At 57.7% G+C, this 17,551-nt stretch overlaps 12 protein-coding genes across 12 annotated transcripts; 5 read left to right on the forward strand and 7 right to left on the reverse strand.

Annotated features, from left to right (window-relative positions):
- Positions 1–34: 34 nt before the first annotated feature.
- MRET_2896 (DNA polymerase eta) lies at positions 35–1,960 on the forward strand (the record flags this gene model as incomplete). The annotated part of the gene is made up of 1 exon (XM_027629523.1): positions 35–1,960. One exon carries the CDS (start codon positions 35–37, stop codon positions 1,958–1,960), a length of 1,926 nt encoding a protein of 641 aa, XP_027485598.1.
- A 69-nt stretch (positions 1,961–2,029) lies between these two features.
- On the forward strand, positions 2,030–3,520 carry MRET_2897 (coproporphyrinogen III oxidase; the record flags this gene model as incomplete). The annotated part of the gene is made up of 1 exon (XM_027629524.1): positions 2,030–3,520. One exon carries the CDS (start codon positions 2,030–2,032, stop codon positions 3,518–3,520), a length of 1,491 nt encoding a protein of 496 aa, XP_027485599.1.
- A 186-nt stretch (positions 3,521–3,706) lies between these two features.
- MRET_2898 (uncharacterized protein) lies at positions 3,707–4,419 on the reverse strand (the record flags this gene model as incomplete). The annotated part of the gene is made up of 5 exons (XM_027629525.1): positions 3,707–3,828; positions 3,857–3,993; positions 4,021–4,229; positions 4,261–4,311; positions 4,339–4,419. The coding sequence occupies 5 exons, from the start codon at positions 4,417–4,419 to the stop codon at positions 3,707–3,709; spliced, it is 600 nt and encodes a 199-aa protein (XP_027485416.1).
- Positions 4,420–4,498: 79 nt separating this feature from the next.
- MRET_2899 (3-phosphoinositide dependent protein kinase-1) lies at positions 4,499–7,405 on the reverse strand (the record flags this gene model as incomplete). Its single annotated transcript, XM_027629526.1, has 1 exon — positions 4,499–7,405. The coding sequence occupies one exon, from the start codon at positions 7,403–7,405 to the stop codon at positions 4,499–4,501; it is 2,907 nt and encodes a 968-aa protein (XP_027485593.1).
- Positions 7,406–7,507: 102 nt separating this feature from the next.
- Positions 7,508–9,007, reverse strand: MRET_2900 (AHNAK nucleoprotein; the record flags this gene model as incomplete). Its single annotated transcript, XM_027629527.1, has 1 exon — positions 7,508–9,007. One exon carries the CDS (start codon positions 9,005–9,007, stop codon positions 7,508–7,510), a length of 1,500 nt encoding a protein of 499 aa, XP_027485732.1.
- A 119-nt stretch (positions 9,008–9,126) lies between these two features.
- On the forward strand, positions 9,127–10,329 carry MRET_2901 (HIV Tat-specific factor 1; the record flags this gene model as incomplete). Its single annotated transcript, XM_027629528.1, has 3 exons — positions 9,127–9,396; positions 9,426–9,889; positions 9,915–10,329. 3 exons carry the CDS (start codon positions 9,127–9,129, stop codon positions 10,327–10,329), a joined length of 1,149 nt encoding a protein of 382 aa, XP_027485733.1.
- A 15-nt stretch (positions 10,330–10,344) lies between these two features.
- Positions 10,345–11,772, reverse strand: MRET_2902 (hexaprenyl-diphosphate synthase; the record flags this gene model as incomplete). The annotated part of the gene is made up of 1 exon (XM_027629529.1): positions 10,345–11,772. The coding sequence occupies one exon, from the start codon at positions 11,770–11,772 to the stop codon at positions 10,345–10,347; it is 1,428 nt and encodes a 475-aa protein (XP_027485730.1).
- A 109-nt stretch (positions 11,773–11,881) lies between these two features.
- Positions 11,882–12,652, forward strand: MRET_2903 (peptidyl-tRNA hydrolase, PTH1 family; the record flags this gene model as incomplete). Its single annotated transcript, XM_027629530.1, has 1 exon — positions 11,882–12,652. One exon carries the CDS (start codon positions 11,882–11,884, stop codon positions 12,650–12,652), a length of 771 nt encoding a protein of 256 aa, XP_027485731.1.
- MRET_2904 (PAB1 binding protein) lies at positions 12,649–14,724 on the reverse strand (the record flags this gene model as incomplete). The annotated part of the gene is made up of 1 exon (XM_027629531.1): positions 12,649–14,724. The coding sequence occupies one exon, from the start codon at positions 14,722–14,724 to the stop codon at positions 12,649–12,651; it is 2,076 nt and encodes a 691-aa protein (XP_027485729.1).
- A 167-nt stretch (positions 14,725–14,891) lies between these two features.
- MRET_2905 (uncharacterized protein) lies at positions 14,892–15,458 on the reverse strand (the record flags this gene model as incomplete). The annotated part of the gene is made up of 3 exons (XM_027629532.1): positions 14,892–15,157; positions 15,184–15,416; positions 15,445–15,458. 3 exons carry the CDS (start codon positions 15,456–15,458, stop codon positions 14,892–14,894), a joined length of 513 nt encoding a protein of 170 aa, XP_027485379.1.
- Positions 15,459–15,514: 56 nt separating this feature from the next.
- MRET_2906 (mRNA splicing protein) lies at positions 15,515–16,312 on the forward strand (the record flags this gene model as incomplete). The annotated part of the gene is made up of 1 exon (XM_027629533.1): positions 15,515–16,312. The coding sequence occupies one exon, from the start codon at positions 15,515–15,517 to the stop codon at positions 16,310–16,312; it is 798 nt and encodes a 265-aa protein (XP_027485377.1).
- A 4-nt stretch (positions 16,313–16,316) lies between these two features.
- On the reverse strand, positions 16,317–17,540 carry MRET_2907 (kynureninase; the record flags this gene model as incomplete). Its single annotated transcript, XM_027629534.1, has 1 exon — positions 16,317–17,540. The coding sequence occupies one exon, from the start codon at positions 17,538–17,540 to the stop codon at positions 16,317–16,319; it is 1,224 nt and encodes a 407-aa protein (XP_027485728.1).
- Positions 17,541–17,551: the final 11 nt, after the last annotated feature.

Raw genomic sequence — 17,551 nt, forward strand, 5'->3', positions numbered from 1 at the left:
ACAGAGGTGCATGGTTGCCAATGGACACCATGTCATGAGCACTGAAAGGAGCGGGGAAAAGCACCGATTTCGATACCATTCTGACAAAATCGAAGCCGACTATGAAAATAGTGAGCATGTGCCTTGTCCTCGTGTGACGTATCGTCACTTGCTCAGTACAAGCTACGAGCCTGAGAACCCATTACGGGTCATTGCACATTGCGATGTCGACGCAGCCTACGCACAGTTTGAGGCGTCGAGGCTTGGAATAGACTCCCGCTCAAACCCACTGGTTGTGTTGCAGTGGAAGCAAATCATTGCTGTTAATTATGTGGCCAGGAAGTTTGGCGTAAGCAGATTCAATTGTACACTCGAGGAGGCCAAGCAACGGTGTCCAGACCTCCGCCTCGTACACGTCGCATCGTATGGACCCGGTGATAAATCGCCAAAATACTATGAGGATCCTGATCCATCTAGTCACAAAATTTCACTAGACATGTATCGGCGAGAATCGAAGAAAATTATGGATATTTTTCAGCGCCAGTTGTGTCACGATCATGTGCCCTATGGTCACGCAAACTATGAACTCGAGTCTATCACGACTGAAGGCTGGAGTCCATCCGTTCTACACATGAAAGGCCAATCGAAAGACCATGATATCATATTTGAAAAGGCATCGATTGACGAATCTTTCTTTGACTTGTCTAGGTACGTGCGCAAGCAGATACTATCGCGTTTTCCTTCGCTGGACATTCGCAAAGAGGTGAACGGTTTCGACGCTGATACACGGGCAGCTCGACTCGATGCAGAGCTGCCGCCTATACCCATGCATGTACGTGATGAGATGAGCATGCGAGCCTGGCTTGCTCTTGGTACCTGGCTTCCGCCTAGTGAGCACAGGGAAGAGCAATCACTTCTTACGCCCCTTACATGGATCGACGTGGCGCATGCTATGGCGGCAGAACGTATGATATCAGTGCGCTGGCACATTTTGAACGAATTGGGATATACAACCTCGGCTGGTATCGCGTCGAATAAAACATTGGCGAAGCTATGCTCATCGTTCCGAAAACCATGCAGTCAAACCATGCTCCTTCCCCGGTACACATGTGCCTTTTTGGCCCCTATGCCGTATCGAAAGATTCGATTTCTCGGTGGGAAATTTGGTGCGGATATCGAAGGAGAATGGAGTCAGTCGACTGTACGAGAATTATGGGGCGTGTCCCTTTTAGACATGGAGAAACGATTTGGAGCGGATGGTAAATGGTTGTATCACTTGATCCGTGGTATTGACACATCTAATGTTGTCCAGCGCTCTGCTAATCATTCCATGATGTCAGCCAAGAATTTTCGTCCTGGGATTTCCTCCACGGCTGTGGCTCTTTCTTGGATTGCCATCATGTCGTCTGAGCTAAGTATGCGGCTACAAGAAGAGCGAGAAGAGGTGAAAATGATGTATCCACGTACATTGGTTCTAAGATATTTACTCGCGGATTCCACCTCTATGAAAAGTCATCAAGTTCCGTTCGGAAAAATTGCAAATGAGCACTTAGATCATGAGATTTATGTGCGAGCAGAGAAACTTTGGAACGAGACGCTTGGTCGCGCCATGCAGCAGCCGGGGCGCATAGACGTCCGTGTTCTTTCACTTTCTTTTGCAGGTATAGAGCGCAAGATGAAAGATCAGCAACCTCTTTCCAACTTCTTTTCTAAACGAAAAAGTGATCATGATGCGAAAGTGGCCCTCAAGTTGCCTCGAACTCAGTCACCTCCCTATGACTTAGTAACAGACCCAACATCTCAAACAGAAATGGCACAATGGACATGCTTGAAATGCAGTCACGTACTCAGTGTTCCCATTTTCGAGGATGTTGAGCCTCATGCCACAGAGCCGCCGTCTTACCTGGGTATCCTGCAGCGGGCATGCGAGGAACACGAGCATTGGCACATGGCCTTGGCCTTGGCGGAGAGGCTGGAGTAATTAGTCAGCATATAAGGTACCAAGGCACTCTGGTCCCATGTCACGCCATCGCAACGACTTACTCTATTCATGTTGCCACCCCTGGTCCTTCGATCTGCCCGAGCGCAACTTCGAGCGTGTTCACCAACCTTTCAAAGTCAGACTCGTTTATGGAGTCAGCTTGCTAGTCGTCGTTCGATCGCCGCTCGACAGCCTTTCATAGGCAAGGCTGTGGCTGTGGCATCGCTTGGTGCCGCTGCGGCCGTGACGTTCTCAATGATGAGCAACCAAGGCAGCAGCTTGACCGAGTGTGAGGATGTGTCGCAAGTGAATCAAATGACAAAGGTTTCTTCGAAGCCTGACGTCTCGATGCTTGACCCTAACATTCTCGACGACGAAAGAAAGCCCATGCGTAAGCGTATGGAGACGTATGTCAAGTTGCTCCAGCGACGCCTTGTGGATATGATTGAGGCAGAAGAGAATGCGGGAAGAGCCTCTCATGAGCCAAAGCATTTCACAGTGGAGACTTGGACGCGAAAACAGGGTGGTGAAGGTACATCTTGCGTGATCCAAGATGGCGAGGTGATTGAAAAAGGTGGTATTAATGTGAGTGTGGTGTACGGCAACCTGCCCCCATCCGCTATTCGTCAAATGTCTGCTGATCATGACGGCCTCATTGAGCGCATCGGTTACAAGGTTGAGGGTCCTGATGCTCAAGTTGATGGTCTACCTTTCTTTGCAACAGGCATCAGTGTGGTGATCCATCCCAAGAATCCTATGAGTCCAACGTCTCACTTTAACTACCGTTACTTCGAGCTCATGCACCCAGAAAAGCTCAAGGATGGATCACCTAATCCAAACTACCATGAAGAGCCTGTCGCATGGTGGTTCGGCGGTGGTGCTGACTTGACACCTATGTACCTCTTCCCTGATGATGCAAAGCATTTCCACAGAGTCCTCAAGGATGCCGCCGACTCGCAAGATCCTGCATTCTATGTTGCATGGAAGAAGTGGTGCGATAAGTACTTTTGGTTGACGCACCGTGGCGAAAACCGCGGTATCGGCGGTGTCTTTTTTGACGACCTGACGCTGCCCATGTGGAACCAGAGGCGGACTACATTTATTCCGCTGATGGACGGCACCAATCAGGCAAACCAAGTGCTTGTTTCATCTAAGCAACACAACAAGGAGTCCCTTTTCCGTGCCGTGCGCGCCATGGGAGATGCTTTTATTCCAGCATACCTGCCGCTGGTACACAAGCACAAGAATGACCCCTTCAACGCAGACAACTTGGAGTGGCAGCGCCTGCGCCGCGGAAGATATGTTGAGTTTAACCTTGTGTACGATCGTGGTACCAAATTTGGTCTCATGACACCGGGCGCACGAATCGAGAGTATCTTGATGAGTTTGCCGCTAGTGGCACGGTGGGAATACATGGAGGGTACAACCGGTACAGCTCGTGAGTCGTCCACAGCTGCCCATATAAACGATGGAGAAAACCGCAAAAAGCATTCGGAAGACGAAATGAAGGCCCGTGAAGCCATGCAAGATGCTCTGGAGCATCCGAGAGCGTGGATTTGATTCTAGCGCTGAACTCGCACACCTCTCCCTGCCTCAAATTGAGCCCTTTTCTGGGGTACTCCACATGGGGCCTACACGTCCAAATAGACTAGCTAATCTCCGTATACCAAGTCGCGAAAGAATATGTATGCTGCAGCGAGGTGCAAGGTAGCCATGCTTCGTACTGTAGCGTGCTGCTGCCAGAATCTAAGCTTGAGCATGATGCTGCTGGTGTGTGCCGAACAAGGATGACATCCATGGACGACGTGATTCAGGCGGCTCTGGTGCCATGCCATTTCTCAGGTTTTCCTGCCCACGTTCGCGCAAAACTGCGATTAGCGTAGCGAGTCAACGTACATTCTTCCACAATATGAGCATTGCGCGAATTGGTCTTGAACGTCGCCAACACAATATCACCCACAAAGGGAATAAACCCAAGGCCGGCCGACACCGTGTTATTGGCCTTCATTCGAGCCAAGAGCTCAGGTGGGAAACTATTGGGTAAGTGCCATACAACATACTTCTCAATTTGTTCGGCCTTTTTCACAACAAGATTGTGACTTAAGAGGAAATCAGTTACATCTCCCACCACAGGGATAAGGCCGATCACGAACGTCCAGCCAAATCGCATACCACACATTTTGAAGCCTTTGTCAAGCACATGGGCACGCTTCTTGATTTTGTGCAAGATTTTTTCATCATGCTTCGATAGTCCAGGCGGTATTTGACGCTGCACCGTCAGTACTCTATTTTCCACGTACTTTCCGGCGCTTTTGCTTGCCGTTCTCTGTATAATATTCATAATACGGATCCTTGACTTGTTAGACAAACACACACACCTCTGGCTCAAACTGATGCGCAAACTTTTCAATATGATCAGAGGCAAGCATTTTTGCCGCGCCGGTTACGAGACCCGCCATGGTGGTCAGGGTGACAGGGGTGCGGGGTAAAACCTATGGCAGCCATAAGACAATGAAAGGGACCTATTGGGTCAAGTATCTACGTCATTCTTGACTGGAGTACCTCGAGGATATTTTGGACCCAGAACGATGCGTCACCCGCTGGGTCTTCAAACTGCCACTGGCGAACGGGTGTGTGTACAACGAATCCGCGCGAGCCACGCGCATCCACATGCACAGGCCACACGTCGGAGGCCTCGTCAGGTGTGGGCGCCGCATCAGGTGAGGTCGTCTGGTCGTTGGGATCATCGTCTTTGTGGCGCAAACCCAATGTGCGTGTAATCGCCTGCATGGGTGCCTTCAGTGATGGAGCGCCTTGCGAGCGCGACTGGCTCTGTGCACTACGACGCGAATCGCTTCTCACGAGATGTGGCACAGACTTTGGCGCATCGTTGGTCGCTTCACCAGGTGGATGCAGAGGAATGTCCACCAGCACTTCGGGAGATCGTGTCGTTTCCTTCAGACACAAGAGTCGTGGACGGGTGGTGAGTACGAGCTTGCATTTTCGAGCAAACATGCCCGTGTTCGCAGCGCGTCGCAGTAGCATGGGACTCGCCAATGCTACGTCTTCATTTGGCAACAAGATGTCGTTCCATGCATAGGATTTGCGACCACGCGATGATCCTGAGGCTGAGCGCGAAGGAGGAACAGTCTTTTTGGAGTGATCGCAGCTGGAAGTGACCGACGAGTCGTCCGTCGCAATGGAAGGCTCCTGTGAAGCGAAAGAGTCTTCGCGCTGGAAACTGAGATCGTTCATGAGCTTGTCAAGCTCTTCCATGACGCGCTGCTGCCCATCCACTCGTGAGCGCTGCATTTGATTCGGCTGAATTTTGGGAGGTTGGACCATCCACAGCGTTGCAAAGTCGATCGAGTGGAACATGGTGTGGCGCTTGACATCTTTGGCTGACGCGCGCGTTTTGGGGTCAAGACACAGGAGCGCGTCAATAAGAGTGCGCGCGTCTGCTGGAAAGCTGGGCGGGTATGTGAACGAGCGATGAAGGATTTTTTGAAAGGTTTGGTACTCGTTGATCGCGCGAAATGGGGAGTGCCCCGCAATTATCTGGTAAAACACACAGCCAAACGCCCACCAGTCAGCCGGCATGCCGACAACCTGGTCGTTCAGCAGCTCAGGACTCACGTACTCTGCCGTGCCGACAAAGCTGTAAGCGCGTTCATCGGAAGGCCCATCTGGCGGCCGAACCAAAATACGCGCTGAGCCAAAGTCGGTCACCATCACACGCATGTTTTTGTCGAGCAACACATTCTCTGGCTTGATATCGCGATGCACCACACCAGCGCGGTGAATCCGATCAATGGCGTCAGCCAACTGAGCCGCATAAAACGTGGCCGAGTCGATGTCCAATGCGCCATACTTTTGTACATAGTGCAAGAGTTCGCAGTTCTCGGCCAACTCAAGCACAAAGTAGAGGCTTTCGCGGTCCTGAAACGTATGGTACAGAGTCACGACACCAGGGGTATTGACCAGCAAGCTAAGCGCCTCTTTTTCCACGCGTACATACTTTTGCTTCTTTTCCTTGAGAATGTGCACCTTGTCCAGTACCTTGACCGCATACGCCTTGGGCATGTGTTCCGTCTGAGGTATGGATCCTGCCTGCCCAGCCGTAGCACTAAGTGCATTCGCGCGGGCAGCAAGAGCATGTCGCTCTGCATCGGGCCAGTCGTGGACATCCCAAGCTTTGAGCACGGTGGAATAGGATCCTTCGCCCAACACTTCGCCAAAGACAAAGTCGGAGGTGGTACGCCGCCGCGTGGGGCGCGTCGAGTCCGCTGCACCTTGGGAGCTGGCGACTGTGACAGGCGTGGCTGAGACGCTGCGGTTCGGCATATCCGAGGCATGCAGTGGCATTGGGCGGGACGGTGGCGTATCCATTAGGAGCGAGGAAGTCTCTGACGCTGGCATGCGTGGTGACGGTGAGCGCGGTGTCAGTGTGAGAGACGAGGACAGATTGGAGTGCCGGAAGAGCAGATTACGTGCGTCGTCGCACGCACGAGGGCGGTCAGGCGACTCTTCGAACGGCAGGCCATCATGTTGACGCACATTATTGAGCCAGTGCAGTGTGCGCGACCTGGGCGACATGTCGCGCAGCTGCGATGCGTACCACTCGACGCTAGTCTGGTCCTGACGTGGAGCGAGCGTCGCGACAGACGAGCTAGAACGAAGTGAACGCGCGTCTTCGTCGACTTGCACGATGGGAGGAGCCATGGGCTCGTGCGCTTTGGAGTGGGTATATGAGCCGGACGAACGCTGAGATGCCGCATCCAGCACCCCTAATGAGTTGCGCGATGATGGTCGCGACATAAACCGACGGGTATCGTCGTCGACCGTCGGGCCGAGCATCGGCAGACGGCGCGAAACGCCGGGCCCATTGCGGTACATCCAGCGACTCGATGGATACTTTGGGGGCATCCGGTGCTTTGCCACAGGTCCTGGTGAGACGCACGGCGGTGGTCTCACGAGGGACTCTGTCTTGCTCGACTCTGAGGAGCGATGGGGCATAGGTGTCACGGGCGTCGAGTCCTCTGCATCCAAGATCGGCGTGATCGGTGGCGGACTCGATATCGGCGGCACATCGCTGCCACTCGCAGACGCTTGCCATGGCAAAGATGCATGTACGGCAGGCACTCGAACGCACACCGGGGGTGCCATCTCTTGCGAGTTGCGCACGTTCCCACGGGGTGGCGCACGGAACGGCACAGCCTCAATACTTGACGTGCTGTTGGCGGAGCTTATGCTGCTCATTGAATCGGTGCGAGCTGTATGCAAGTCGCCGTCGCTCCTTTTGATCGAAGCCTGGGGCCCGGTGTCGTGCACGGTCGCCAGAGACGCACGGGGCACATCCGCCTGGGCTACGGGCACGTTGCTGTGAGCTAACGTGTCATTTCCAGGCGTGTGCAGATGAGCAAGACTCACCTGCTCCATCACCATAAGAATCGAGTCGGCGGAGGCAGATGGCGCAGGCTCCGCGTCCACAATGGTACTACCTCAATCGTGTCCCGCCGACGTGGCCGTGTCTTGGGGTGTCGCCATCTATTCACGTGATTCAGGATCGTCTACGGAGGGGGTGGAGGACTGGTCCTGGGGGTCCGGCGTGCCAAAGGCAATGGGCGCGGCGCCAAACTGGAACGAGCCGCCCGACGCTACGCCGGCGGTGTTGGCGAAAGAGGGACCAATCGCCGACTTGGTAAACGAAGACGACGTGCCACCGCTCGGGGGACTTGTGCCGAAGGAGAAACGGTGAGGCGCTGTGGGCGAGCCGTGCGATGGCGTAGAGGTCGCTGAGCCGAAGGTAATGGGCTTGTTGGTCGTCACGGATGGGGCCGATGGCGTCGTGGGCGGGTCCTTGGTGTCCTTCTTGGACTCCTTGGACTGGCTCGCTCCGAACGAGAAGCCTCCAGCGGGCACCTGGAAGGTAGGAGGCTTGGGTCCGGTAAATGTCTTGGGTGCGTTGCCGTCCAAGAATGTTTGTGTAGACTTGCCTGCGAATGAGAATCCTCCGCTCGGCAGAGAGGGCAGAGCCGCGCGTTCCTGTGTGGGAGGAGCGACGGCGGGTGTGAGCGTCTCTTTCTTTTCGAATGTCTCCTCGTGGGCAGACTCCTTCTCGGGAGGGGCGTCCTCAGGGGGCGGGGCATCTTTGACCACGTTGTTGGCCTTGTCAGATGCAGGGTCTTGCTTCTGCTCGTCTGGGACCGCTGGCTTCTTGGCAGGTGTCAGGGCGTCGGTCCTCAAGGCTGACGACGCGCCAAAGGACAACGCCGAGGCCGACGACGTGGGCGCTTGACTCAATGAAAAAGCTGAGGTATGAGGTGCCGCCGTTCCGAATGAAAAGGCCTTGGATGGAGGAGCGGACGACACAGCGGGTGTGGGAGAGGGAGCGGACGGCGCTGGCGACGTGGTCTCTTGTGGCTTGGGGTGGGACGAGGCGTCGTGTCTCTTGGGCGTGAAAGAGAAGCTCGTCGATACAGCAGGTGCGCTGGCATCCTTGGGTTGGGTGAAGGAAAACGAGGTAGAAGGCTTGGTATCATGGGCCGACAGGGGCGTTTCAGGAGCCTTGACCTCCGGCTGGCGTTTCAGCCACTTGCTCGCGAGGTCATCGTGGTGCCGAGCGTAGATTCGTGCAAAAGCGGCCAGCGTGTCGTGCAAGTTGGCCAGCTCATCTGACTGGTTCAGCACATGCACGAGCTGCCTGGTGAGGGACCAGTTGAGGCCCCGCACGCCTTTCCAGAACTCTGCGGGCTGTGCTTCAGCTTTGGCCGGAGGACGGGGCGTCGGTGCAAGACGCACGGATGCAAATGGCGACGACGACGGCTTGGGCGCCTCTGGCTGCGCCAGCACGGCGAATGGATTCGACGTCGGGGGCGCGCTGGGCGATGCTGTGAGGCCTTTGCGTTTCGGCAGGCCACGGATCACACGTGGCTGACGCTCCTGGGGCGCTGATGGGCTCTGCTCTCCATCATGCTCTTCGGCGCCGATCGAGTGCGGATCGTCGCCGTCTTCCCGCTGAATCTGCCGATCCGCGATGCGCTTCATGGCGGCACAGCGTCGACGGAGGCCTGGCGCCCGCCGACGTCCGGCCGAGGCCTGCTACATTACACACCTCCATGTCCCTGTGCACGGCCGCGGACGTCGGACCGCGGCTGCTGAGCGCCATGTCGGCGGGTGGTCGGCCTCCTGCGTATTTGGATGTGCGTGATGCGGCCGTGCACTATGACAAGCAGAGTCAGCGCTGGATCTGGGAGGATGACAGGGGCACGGAGTTTGAGTGGCACGGAGAGGCCCCGAGTCAAGAGATCGTAGACGCTGCGAACACCGAGTCGGAGACGACGCGCATCACGCGAGGCGGATGGATCAGGGTCATTGGTGATGACGAGGTGGCCAAGCAGCAGGAGATATACCGTGTGGACGGAGTTGATGAGCATGTGGGTGTACCTGCGCACTAACGATGTAGACGCCAGCCGCGCCCGTTCTTATGCGCGAGCAGCAGAGCAAGAAACGCAAAGACGACTCGCAGACACACGCGTCGGCGCCGAAGCGCGCGCGGCCGAACACGTCTGTCTTTGTGAGTGGACTGCCTCTCGATGCGAGTGTGAATGAAATCGCCGACGTGTTTGCGCGGTACGGCGTGCTGCTCGAAGACGACGACGGGCATCCCCGCATCAAAATGTACCGCGATCCCGAGACACAGGCGTTCAAGGGCGAGGCTCTCGTTGTGTACTTCAAGCCTGAGAGTGTCGATCTGGCCATCCAGCTGCTCGACGACACCTACTTGCGCGCGGCCAGGGGCGTGCACAGTGGGCCATGCATGAGGGTCGAGCGGGCCTCGTTCCAAGACACGCCGCGGCCGGACGCCAAGGCGCCGCTGTCCGACGCCGACAAGAAGAGCATCCAGCGGCGCATGAACCGCATGCACAAGTATGTACCTATGCACTGACATGAGCAAAATCAACGATTGGGACTCGGACTCGGACGAGCGCCGCACGGCTGGACCCAGTGCCACGGCTCGCACGGTCGTTCTGAAAAAAATGTTTACGCTCGCCGAGCTCGATGAGGACCCCACACTGCTCCTGGACCTCAAGCAGGATGTGCGCGAAGAATGCGAGACGCTCGGCGATGTGACGAACGTCGTGCTGTGGGACAAGGAGTCGGAAGGCATCATGACAGTGCGCTTCCGAGAGCCCGAGGCCGCCCGCCGCTGCGAAATGCGCATGCACGGCCGCTACTTCGCCGGTCGTCAAATCACGGCGGTGCGGGTCGATGGCAAGCCGAAATTCCGCCGCACCGCGCGCCAGGACGACGACGAACACGGCCACGAGCGCCACGACGCGTTCGGCGCATGGCTCGAGCAGTCTTGAGTGTGGCTATACATGCTACCTGGCCCGCGTGATAATCTGGTGATTGAGCTTCTCCAAGGCAGCACGTGCGTCGCTCGGGGGCAGGGTCAGGAGCGCCTGCTGAGCTGTGTCTGCATGGTATCGGGCGAGGGCCGCCGTGCGTGAAAGGCCATCCGACTTGTGCACAAGCGCGAGTGCCTGCTCGACATCGCCGGGCTGCGCAAAGCGGCGCTGGACCAGGGTGCCCAGGTTCGAGTCGGGGTACTGCTGCCATGCATACAGCACCGGCGCCGTGGCCAGGCCCAACTTCAGGTCGGCCCCACCGGAGGGCTTGCCGAACGCCTCCGTCGTGGCGTGGAAGTCGAGCAGATCGTCCACGAGCTGGAACGAAATACCCACGTTCCGCCCAAACGTATACGCGGCATCGCACACAGCCGCAGCGCTCGCGCGCTCGTCCGCCGTCATAGATGCCAACTGATTCGACCATGTGCCACAGCCGCCCAGGACCGTCGCTGAGCGCGCCGACTTGGCCATCAGCGAGGCTGTTTTGAGGTACGTCTTTTGCAGGTAGAACTCGAACAACGCAGCCGAGGGCGCATCGTCCCGGCCTGCCGGCGCCTGGTCATAGGCGTGCCAGAAGCGCTCCATGACCTCGGCGGATGGACGCGCCGATTGCACGTCGGTCACCGGCACCTGGTCAGACGCCATCGACTTGAGCTGCATGACCTCCCCTTCCACCAAATTCGCAATCACCGTCGACATGAGCTCAGTCACCTCGGGATCTCGCAGGCGCGCCAAGGCAATCGATGCACGGCCCAGCAAAAAGTCGCCACCAAGAATGCTGAGCTTGTTGCCGAACGACGACGGCGCCGACGGCGCACCACGCCGCAACGGCGACTCGTCAATCACATCGTCATGAAGGAGCGACGCCACGTGGATCATCTCGGTGATCTCGGCCAGGCGCCGCTGCGTCGGAAGAATGGTCGATTGCAGCGTCGGCACGTACGGCGTCGTCCGCGGCGCCGCTGCCACGGGCGCATGCGGATGCGCCGCACTCGGATTCGCATCATTCAGCACACTCGCTCGCGTCATCGGAATGTCGACGTGCTCACCGACCGCCGCGGCGCGCTGTGTGTGCCACGTCGCACTGAGGCCATTGGTGGCCTTGCACATAAGCAGCACGATCATCGGACGCACATGCTTGCCCTCCGCAGCAAAATAGTACTTGGCAATCCGATCAAGCGATGGGTGACCACTGCCAAGCAGCGTCGCAATGTTGTGCCGCAGCGACGACAGATCCTGTCCCACGACCTCCAGCGGGTCGCGCGTCATGGACGCCTCAGCTCCATCACTGGCCACCACCTTCTTCGCCGTCGTGACGACATCACTCCACGAAGAGGCACTGCGCGTGCAGCGCGTGAACGCAGCAGAACTCGCACGCCATGCCCGTCCGTGCCACGCCATGTCGTTGGGAAGTGGGCCAAAAGCAGCGCCAGGCGCTACGCCGAAGCGCCCTCCTCCGTCCTTAGTCAGCAACGCCTCGGACGCTCTCCCTCCGTGGCGGCACAGGACCATGATGCCTCCGCCGCTCTTCTCGGTCGCGGACATGCGTGTCGCTGATCGACATGTTGTGCGGAAAGCTGCTATGCTCGTGGGCCTGGGGAACTACTCTCATCCGACCACCCGCCATTCCATCGGGCAGTACTGCCTCTCCCCCCTCATCCACCGCGCCGAGGCCCACGATGCAGCATTGCGTGCCGAGGTCGCGCGGCGCGTCGCGCGGCTGTCGCCTGATGCACAGACATTCGAGCTGCCTGTACCTGCCGCGACCGAGCCGTTCCGGCCCGTAGCCGCTTCCAAAGGCTGGCTCGCGCGCGTCTCCGTGCTGCTCGATGCCGCGCCGCCCAAAGGCGATGCCGCCCGTCGCTCGCCGCACTTTCGCATGCATGCCTATCCCTACGTGCTGTACGACCTTGTGTTATATATCCCCCGCATGCTGATGAACGTCAACGGCAAGGGCGTCGCTGCAGCGCGTGCGCTGTACCCCGAGTTGGCCGTCTCAGATACCCTTCTCGTGCATGACGAATTGCAGCGCGCCTTCGGCAAGGTCTCTTTCAAGCACGGAGGCAGTGCGGCCGGACATAATGGGGTGAAGAGCGTGCAACATCTTTTGGGTAACGATGTGCCCCGCATCCGCATCGGCATCGATCGGCCCCCGGATGGCAACGTCAGTGCGTACGTCCTGGGCCCCATGCCTCCTGACTGGCTCGAGACATGCGCTCACGGCGACGTACTCGAGCGCTTGTGGTCCACACTGCAAACATGGTGTCTATCACGTACCTAGGAACCCTCCTTGGGCGCCGCATCGTCGCTTCGCGGCGGTTTGCGTGCGCCCTTGTTGTTTCCACGCGCATGCACCGAGCCACCGCGCTTGTGTGGGCTCGATGGGACGGGCTGGTGATAGGGCCCATACGACATGGGCGGTAGCATGCCGCTGCCCGCCGGCACTGCATCAGCAGGCGACGGACGGTACATGAACGGGGCGCCCTGCGCCTCAGCCGGTGCATAGGGCAGGCCATACTGCCCCATGGGATACACAAACGCATACGGCTGCGGACTGCCTTGACCCTGAGGCACGGGAGGTGGCATCATCACAGGCGCTGCCTGCGGCGCCTTCGTACCACCTGCTGTGTTGGGCGGCCGAGGCAACATGCTAGGCGACGAGCCGTGAGGGACGGTGGGCGACGACACATGCTGCATCACGGGCGATAGGCCCGGCGAAGGCGCATACGGTACGGCCGCAGCGGCGACCGGGAACATGACCGGGGGCTGGGCCATGGGCATAGCGCCCTCGTACAGCGGCATCGACGTGGGCATCGGCGCCTTGCTGGGGAACATGTTGCTGAGCGCCATGAGCTGCCGGAACGGGCGGCCTGTGTACGACCACCACACGGAGACCTTGGACGCTTCGCCCAGCTTCTTGGTCTTCGAAGCGCGAAACTCGTCCATGATACGCATAGACGTCGACCCGGGGCGATTCTTGAGTTCACGCGTGCCAAAGAATGGTAGCTCTGGCACGGACGGCTTCGGCGTCGTCGGCGGGCCAGCTTTTGCGCGCGGCGTAAAGGACGCAGCCTGAGGATTGAACGAGGCAGCCTTGGCACTCAGCTTGGACGATGGCTTGTCCTGAGGCTTTTTGAATGGCGGGATCGCCGGGAGGGTCATGCTCGCCAACTTGGCACGCGCCTCTTCGACACCCTTGCTGGGCGTGGCCGTCGGCCGCTTGGAGGCAGCGACGCGCCTCATATTGGCCACATCCTCAGGCACGGGAGTCTTGAGCTGGAAGTTTTGCGCCCATATCTTGAGGTCGGCCAGGCGACTCTGCTTTTCTTTTTTGGCCAACTCGGCTTTGCGCACGACGAGACGCTCGCGCTCCGCCGACACAAACTGCCGGAAATCCGCCGTAAGGGCTTTGCTAGGCTTGGGCGGAGGCGGCGCTGGCGCACGCTCTTCCCGCACGACAGCACCAAATCGGTCCTCCTCGTCCATGTCCTTTTGGCCGAGCTGGTTGCGCTCCTCGGCCACATGGACGTTGCCGGTGGAGCTCTCCAGAATTTCTTTGGCGAGTCGTTCCGCTTCTTTTTCGCGCGATTTAAAGTCCTTGCCGGAACGATCCAGCTTGGTCGTGTACATGGTCTCTTCATAGTCCGACTTGACACCAAAGCGCGCTTCGTTCGCAGCAAATTGATCCCATGGGCCCGAGTCGGTCGACTGCTCCAGGGATGCCGTCTCCGGCGCCCCACCGTCATCCCAACGCTGCAGCGCGCGACCATCCGATGATGCCGAGGCAGACGAGCTAATTTCCGTATCAGTCCGGAACCCAGACGCGCGGCGCTGAGCGGCCTGTACTTCAGCCGGAGAGCTCTGCTTCACTGTGCTCGCATCCACTTCGAGCAAATCGGCGCCTGGCACGACCAGCGAAGGGACCACGCGACCCCATTGAATCGCGCCATCTTCTGTGATCGCCATAGATTGGGCCATCATCAGCACCAGGCCCAGATCATCACGCTCCATCGTAGCAGCCGAGACAACACCGACATGGCGCTCACCATTTTGCAGGCTCACCACTATCATCTGGCCTACTAGCATAGCATACCAACACTCGATGCGGTCGCGCATGCCTTTAGAGGAATGCGTCGAAGTGGCAGGGCGGCCGTTCGTGGAGTTCGATCGCGATGCATGACCTCCCCAGCCGTGTCGCGCACCGCCACGACCCCCTCCAGCGCGGCCCGCTTGGGAGGCGCCGCCGTGGCCACCATGCCAGGCGCCACGGGCAGAGTGTCCTCCACCCCCACGCGATGAGTTGTTGGAATGGGAAGAACGCCGAGCAGACGGCGCGGCAGGGTTCGGTGTCATATTGTCGACGGTCGTCGAAGAGCGCGAAACGCCTTCCCAACGCCCCACGCCAGCCCCCGGTCGTCTCACCAGCTATATGCCACGTGGCACCACGTGCGAGACAGGCACGCCGCCTTCGCCCCCTCTTGGTACGATGCGCGTATCGGTGAGCAGGGTCAGCAGCGCTTTTATTTCCATCCGGTGGGCATAGGATTCCATCGTTTCTTGTTTTTCTGGGGATATACAAGCGAGTCGAGCCACTTTTCCCAGCCAAGGGCATGAACGAGCTCCGCCAGGTCGTCTTCGGCCGCGTGCGTGCCCCTCCGCTTGGGCGTTCGTCGATGTTTGGGCTTGGATGGCTGCAGGACAGAATGCGCATGGCGCGCGATGGATTGCCACGTATCAGGCCGCTGAGATAGTTGCCACAGAAGCGTTGCAGCGGCGACGCCGGCGTCTGCGTGAGTCAGAAGCTCTACTTACTTTGCACCATCGAATAGGTGGCCGCTAAGCTTTGGTGTAATCCACTTTGATCTCGCCCCTCTGTCCACCATAGCCATAGGAAAAAGAGTAAGTATAGAACAAGCCCCCACCGGATCATGAAGGTGACCATCGAGAGCATATGGCGGATAGTACGGTACATCGTACGGATGGCAAGATAAGACGTTAGGACGATAAGCACACATGTGAATGCCTTAATCGCCAGGCCATCATGGCTGCCGGTGAGGCTGGGGTGGTACGTACGCATCCAACACCATGGTGGAGGTGAGAAAAATAACGAGCGCGTGTATCGTCGGCCTACCCTCTCGCCGCCATGTCAGAGCGCAAGGTTCTGCAGAAATACTACCCGCCCGACTTTGATCCGTCCGTGGTAAAGCGGCGAAAAACTGGTGGCGGACGTCAAAAGACGGTGCGTCTGATGGCGCCATTCAGCATGCGATGCAATACATGCGGTGAATATATTTATCGCGGCAAAAAATTTAATGCGCGCAAAGAGACCGTGAATGACGACGACTACTATGGAATTACGATCTACCGGTTTTACATCAAGTGCTCACATTGCAGCTCAGAAATTACGTTCAAGACAGACCCACGGAATGCTGATTATGCAGCTGAGCATGGTGCCTCGCGCAACTTTGAGCCATGGCGTGAGAAGGAAGAGGACAAGGAGCCCGAGCCTGACTCTGACGAAGAAAAGGAAGAAAGTGAAGGCGAGATCGACCCGATGAAGGCACTGGAACAGCGCATGGAAGAATCTCAGCGTGAGATGGAGGTGATGGACGCCTTGCAGGACATTCGCACACGCAATGCTCGCTTTGAGCGTATGGATACCAATACCGTGCTGGACACCATTGCTGAGAATAAGCGCAAAGCCGAGCCAGCAAGCGAACATGCCGAGCCCGAGGAAACCAAAGAAGAGGAGGCGCTCGTCCGCAAGTACTTTTCCAAAAACGAGGATCCCGATGCGTCAGCCGTCCCAGATACGTCGCATCTCCTAAGCGATCGTGCTCGCGAACAAATACGAGCACTAGCTACGCCCACAAACATACCAAGGCCCGCAGCGAAACGCAAGCGAGGTCCAAATGCGCTGGGTATTGTACGGAAAACATAATGTACTATAGTGACAAGGAATGCCATGCTGCTTCGATGGCATCCATGCCTGACGACGTATCGACACATTCGTGGAGCGCTTCGCACGCATCCACATAGGCTTGTGCTACCTCGCCAAGCCCCTCGTCCGTCTCTTCTTCATAGAGCACAGAGGCAATCAGATCGTCTTGTGTCGATGCGAGTTCCTCCATGAGCTCAGCCACACGATCCAAATCCACGTCCTTGGCTGCGGCGGCGGCTGACATGGCCTGTTTCAGCAAGGCGATACCAGATCGCACAAGGTCTAGTACGTTTCGCACCGCCTTTTTCTCTTCTTCACTCAGCTGCACATGCCGCTCCCACATGTCCTCGACATCGTCGGAAGGAGGTTGAGGCGAATCCAAGGAGTCATTCTCCAAGCTTTCTTCCAGTTCTGTGACGCCGTCTCGCATCACCAGCTCATGCTGGCGCGCTAACTTATACAAAGCTTCATAGTTGTTTCGTGGAAGCCGCGCGATATATGCAGGTGTATGTGTCTTGTCGCCTTCGGCAGCATCACACAGCGTCCAGAGCTTTTTGGTCAGAGCCAGAGACGCTTGGCGAGAAGGAGGTGTGGGCGACTCGGATTGTTCGCCGCGCTTCTCTTGGGCACGAGCGAGCACGGTACGCGTGCGTACGTTCATAAAACTTTGGCACAGCAGGCCAATGGTCTCGATGACGTCGGCCGTGTACCGACGCACATCATTCGCAAACAAGGAGCCGACCGATGCCGATACAACATGCTTACCCATGGCGTTCTCACCAAGAACGATGTGGGCGCCCATTTCACGAGCTTCCTGCAGGCTCGTGTCGTTGGCAACAGCGTCAGTCGTGTCATAAACGCGCTGGTTCTTTTGAGCGAGATTGGCTAGGAACACGAGTTTGGGCACGGCGTCTGTAGCGAGAGACTGGAGCAAGTGGGACGCGGCTTCAATGCTCTTCTCATCGAGTCCATCGAGGGGGTCGGCATCGTCATGCATCTCGCGCGACGATGGGCGCATAGCGAGAGAAAGCGCCGTCGCTTCTTTCCGAACCTGCTGATTCAGTATCAAAAGGTCTTGGTATAGTTTCTCACTGAGTGCGCGTCCATCCTGCCTGCTTGTCTCGCGGTCAATCGTCTCTGTAGGCGACGTTTGGATGGTTTGTAGTGACGTGGAACACAGCACACAGAGGCGCAGCAGGATCGACTGCAATGCCTCGGCCGCTGCCATGGAGAAAAAAA

Source organism: Malassezia restricta, chromosome V (genome assembly GCF_003290485.1).
Source record: "Malassezia restricta chromosome V, complete sequence".
In the NCBI taxonomy this organism is placed as follows: domain Eukaryota; kingdom Fungi; phylum Basidiomycota; class Malasseziomycetes; order Malasseziales; family Malasseziaceae; genus Malassezia; species Malassezia restricta.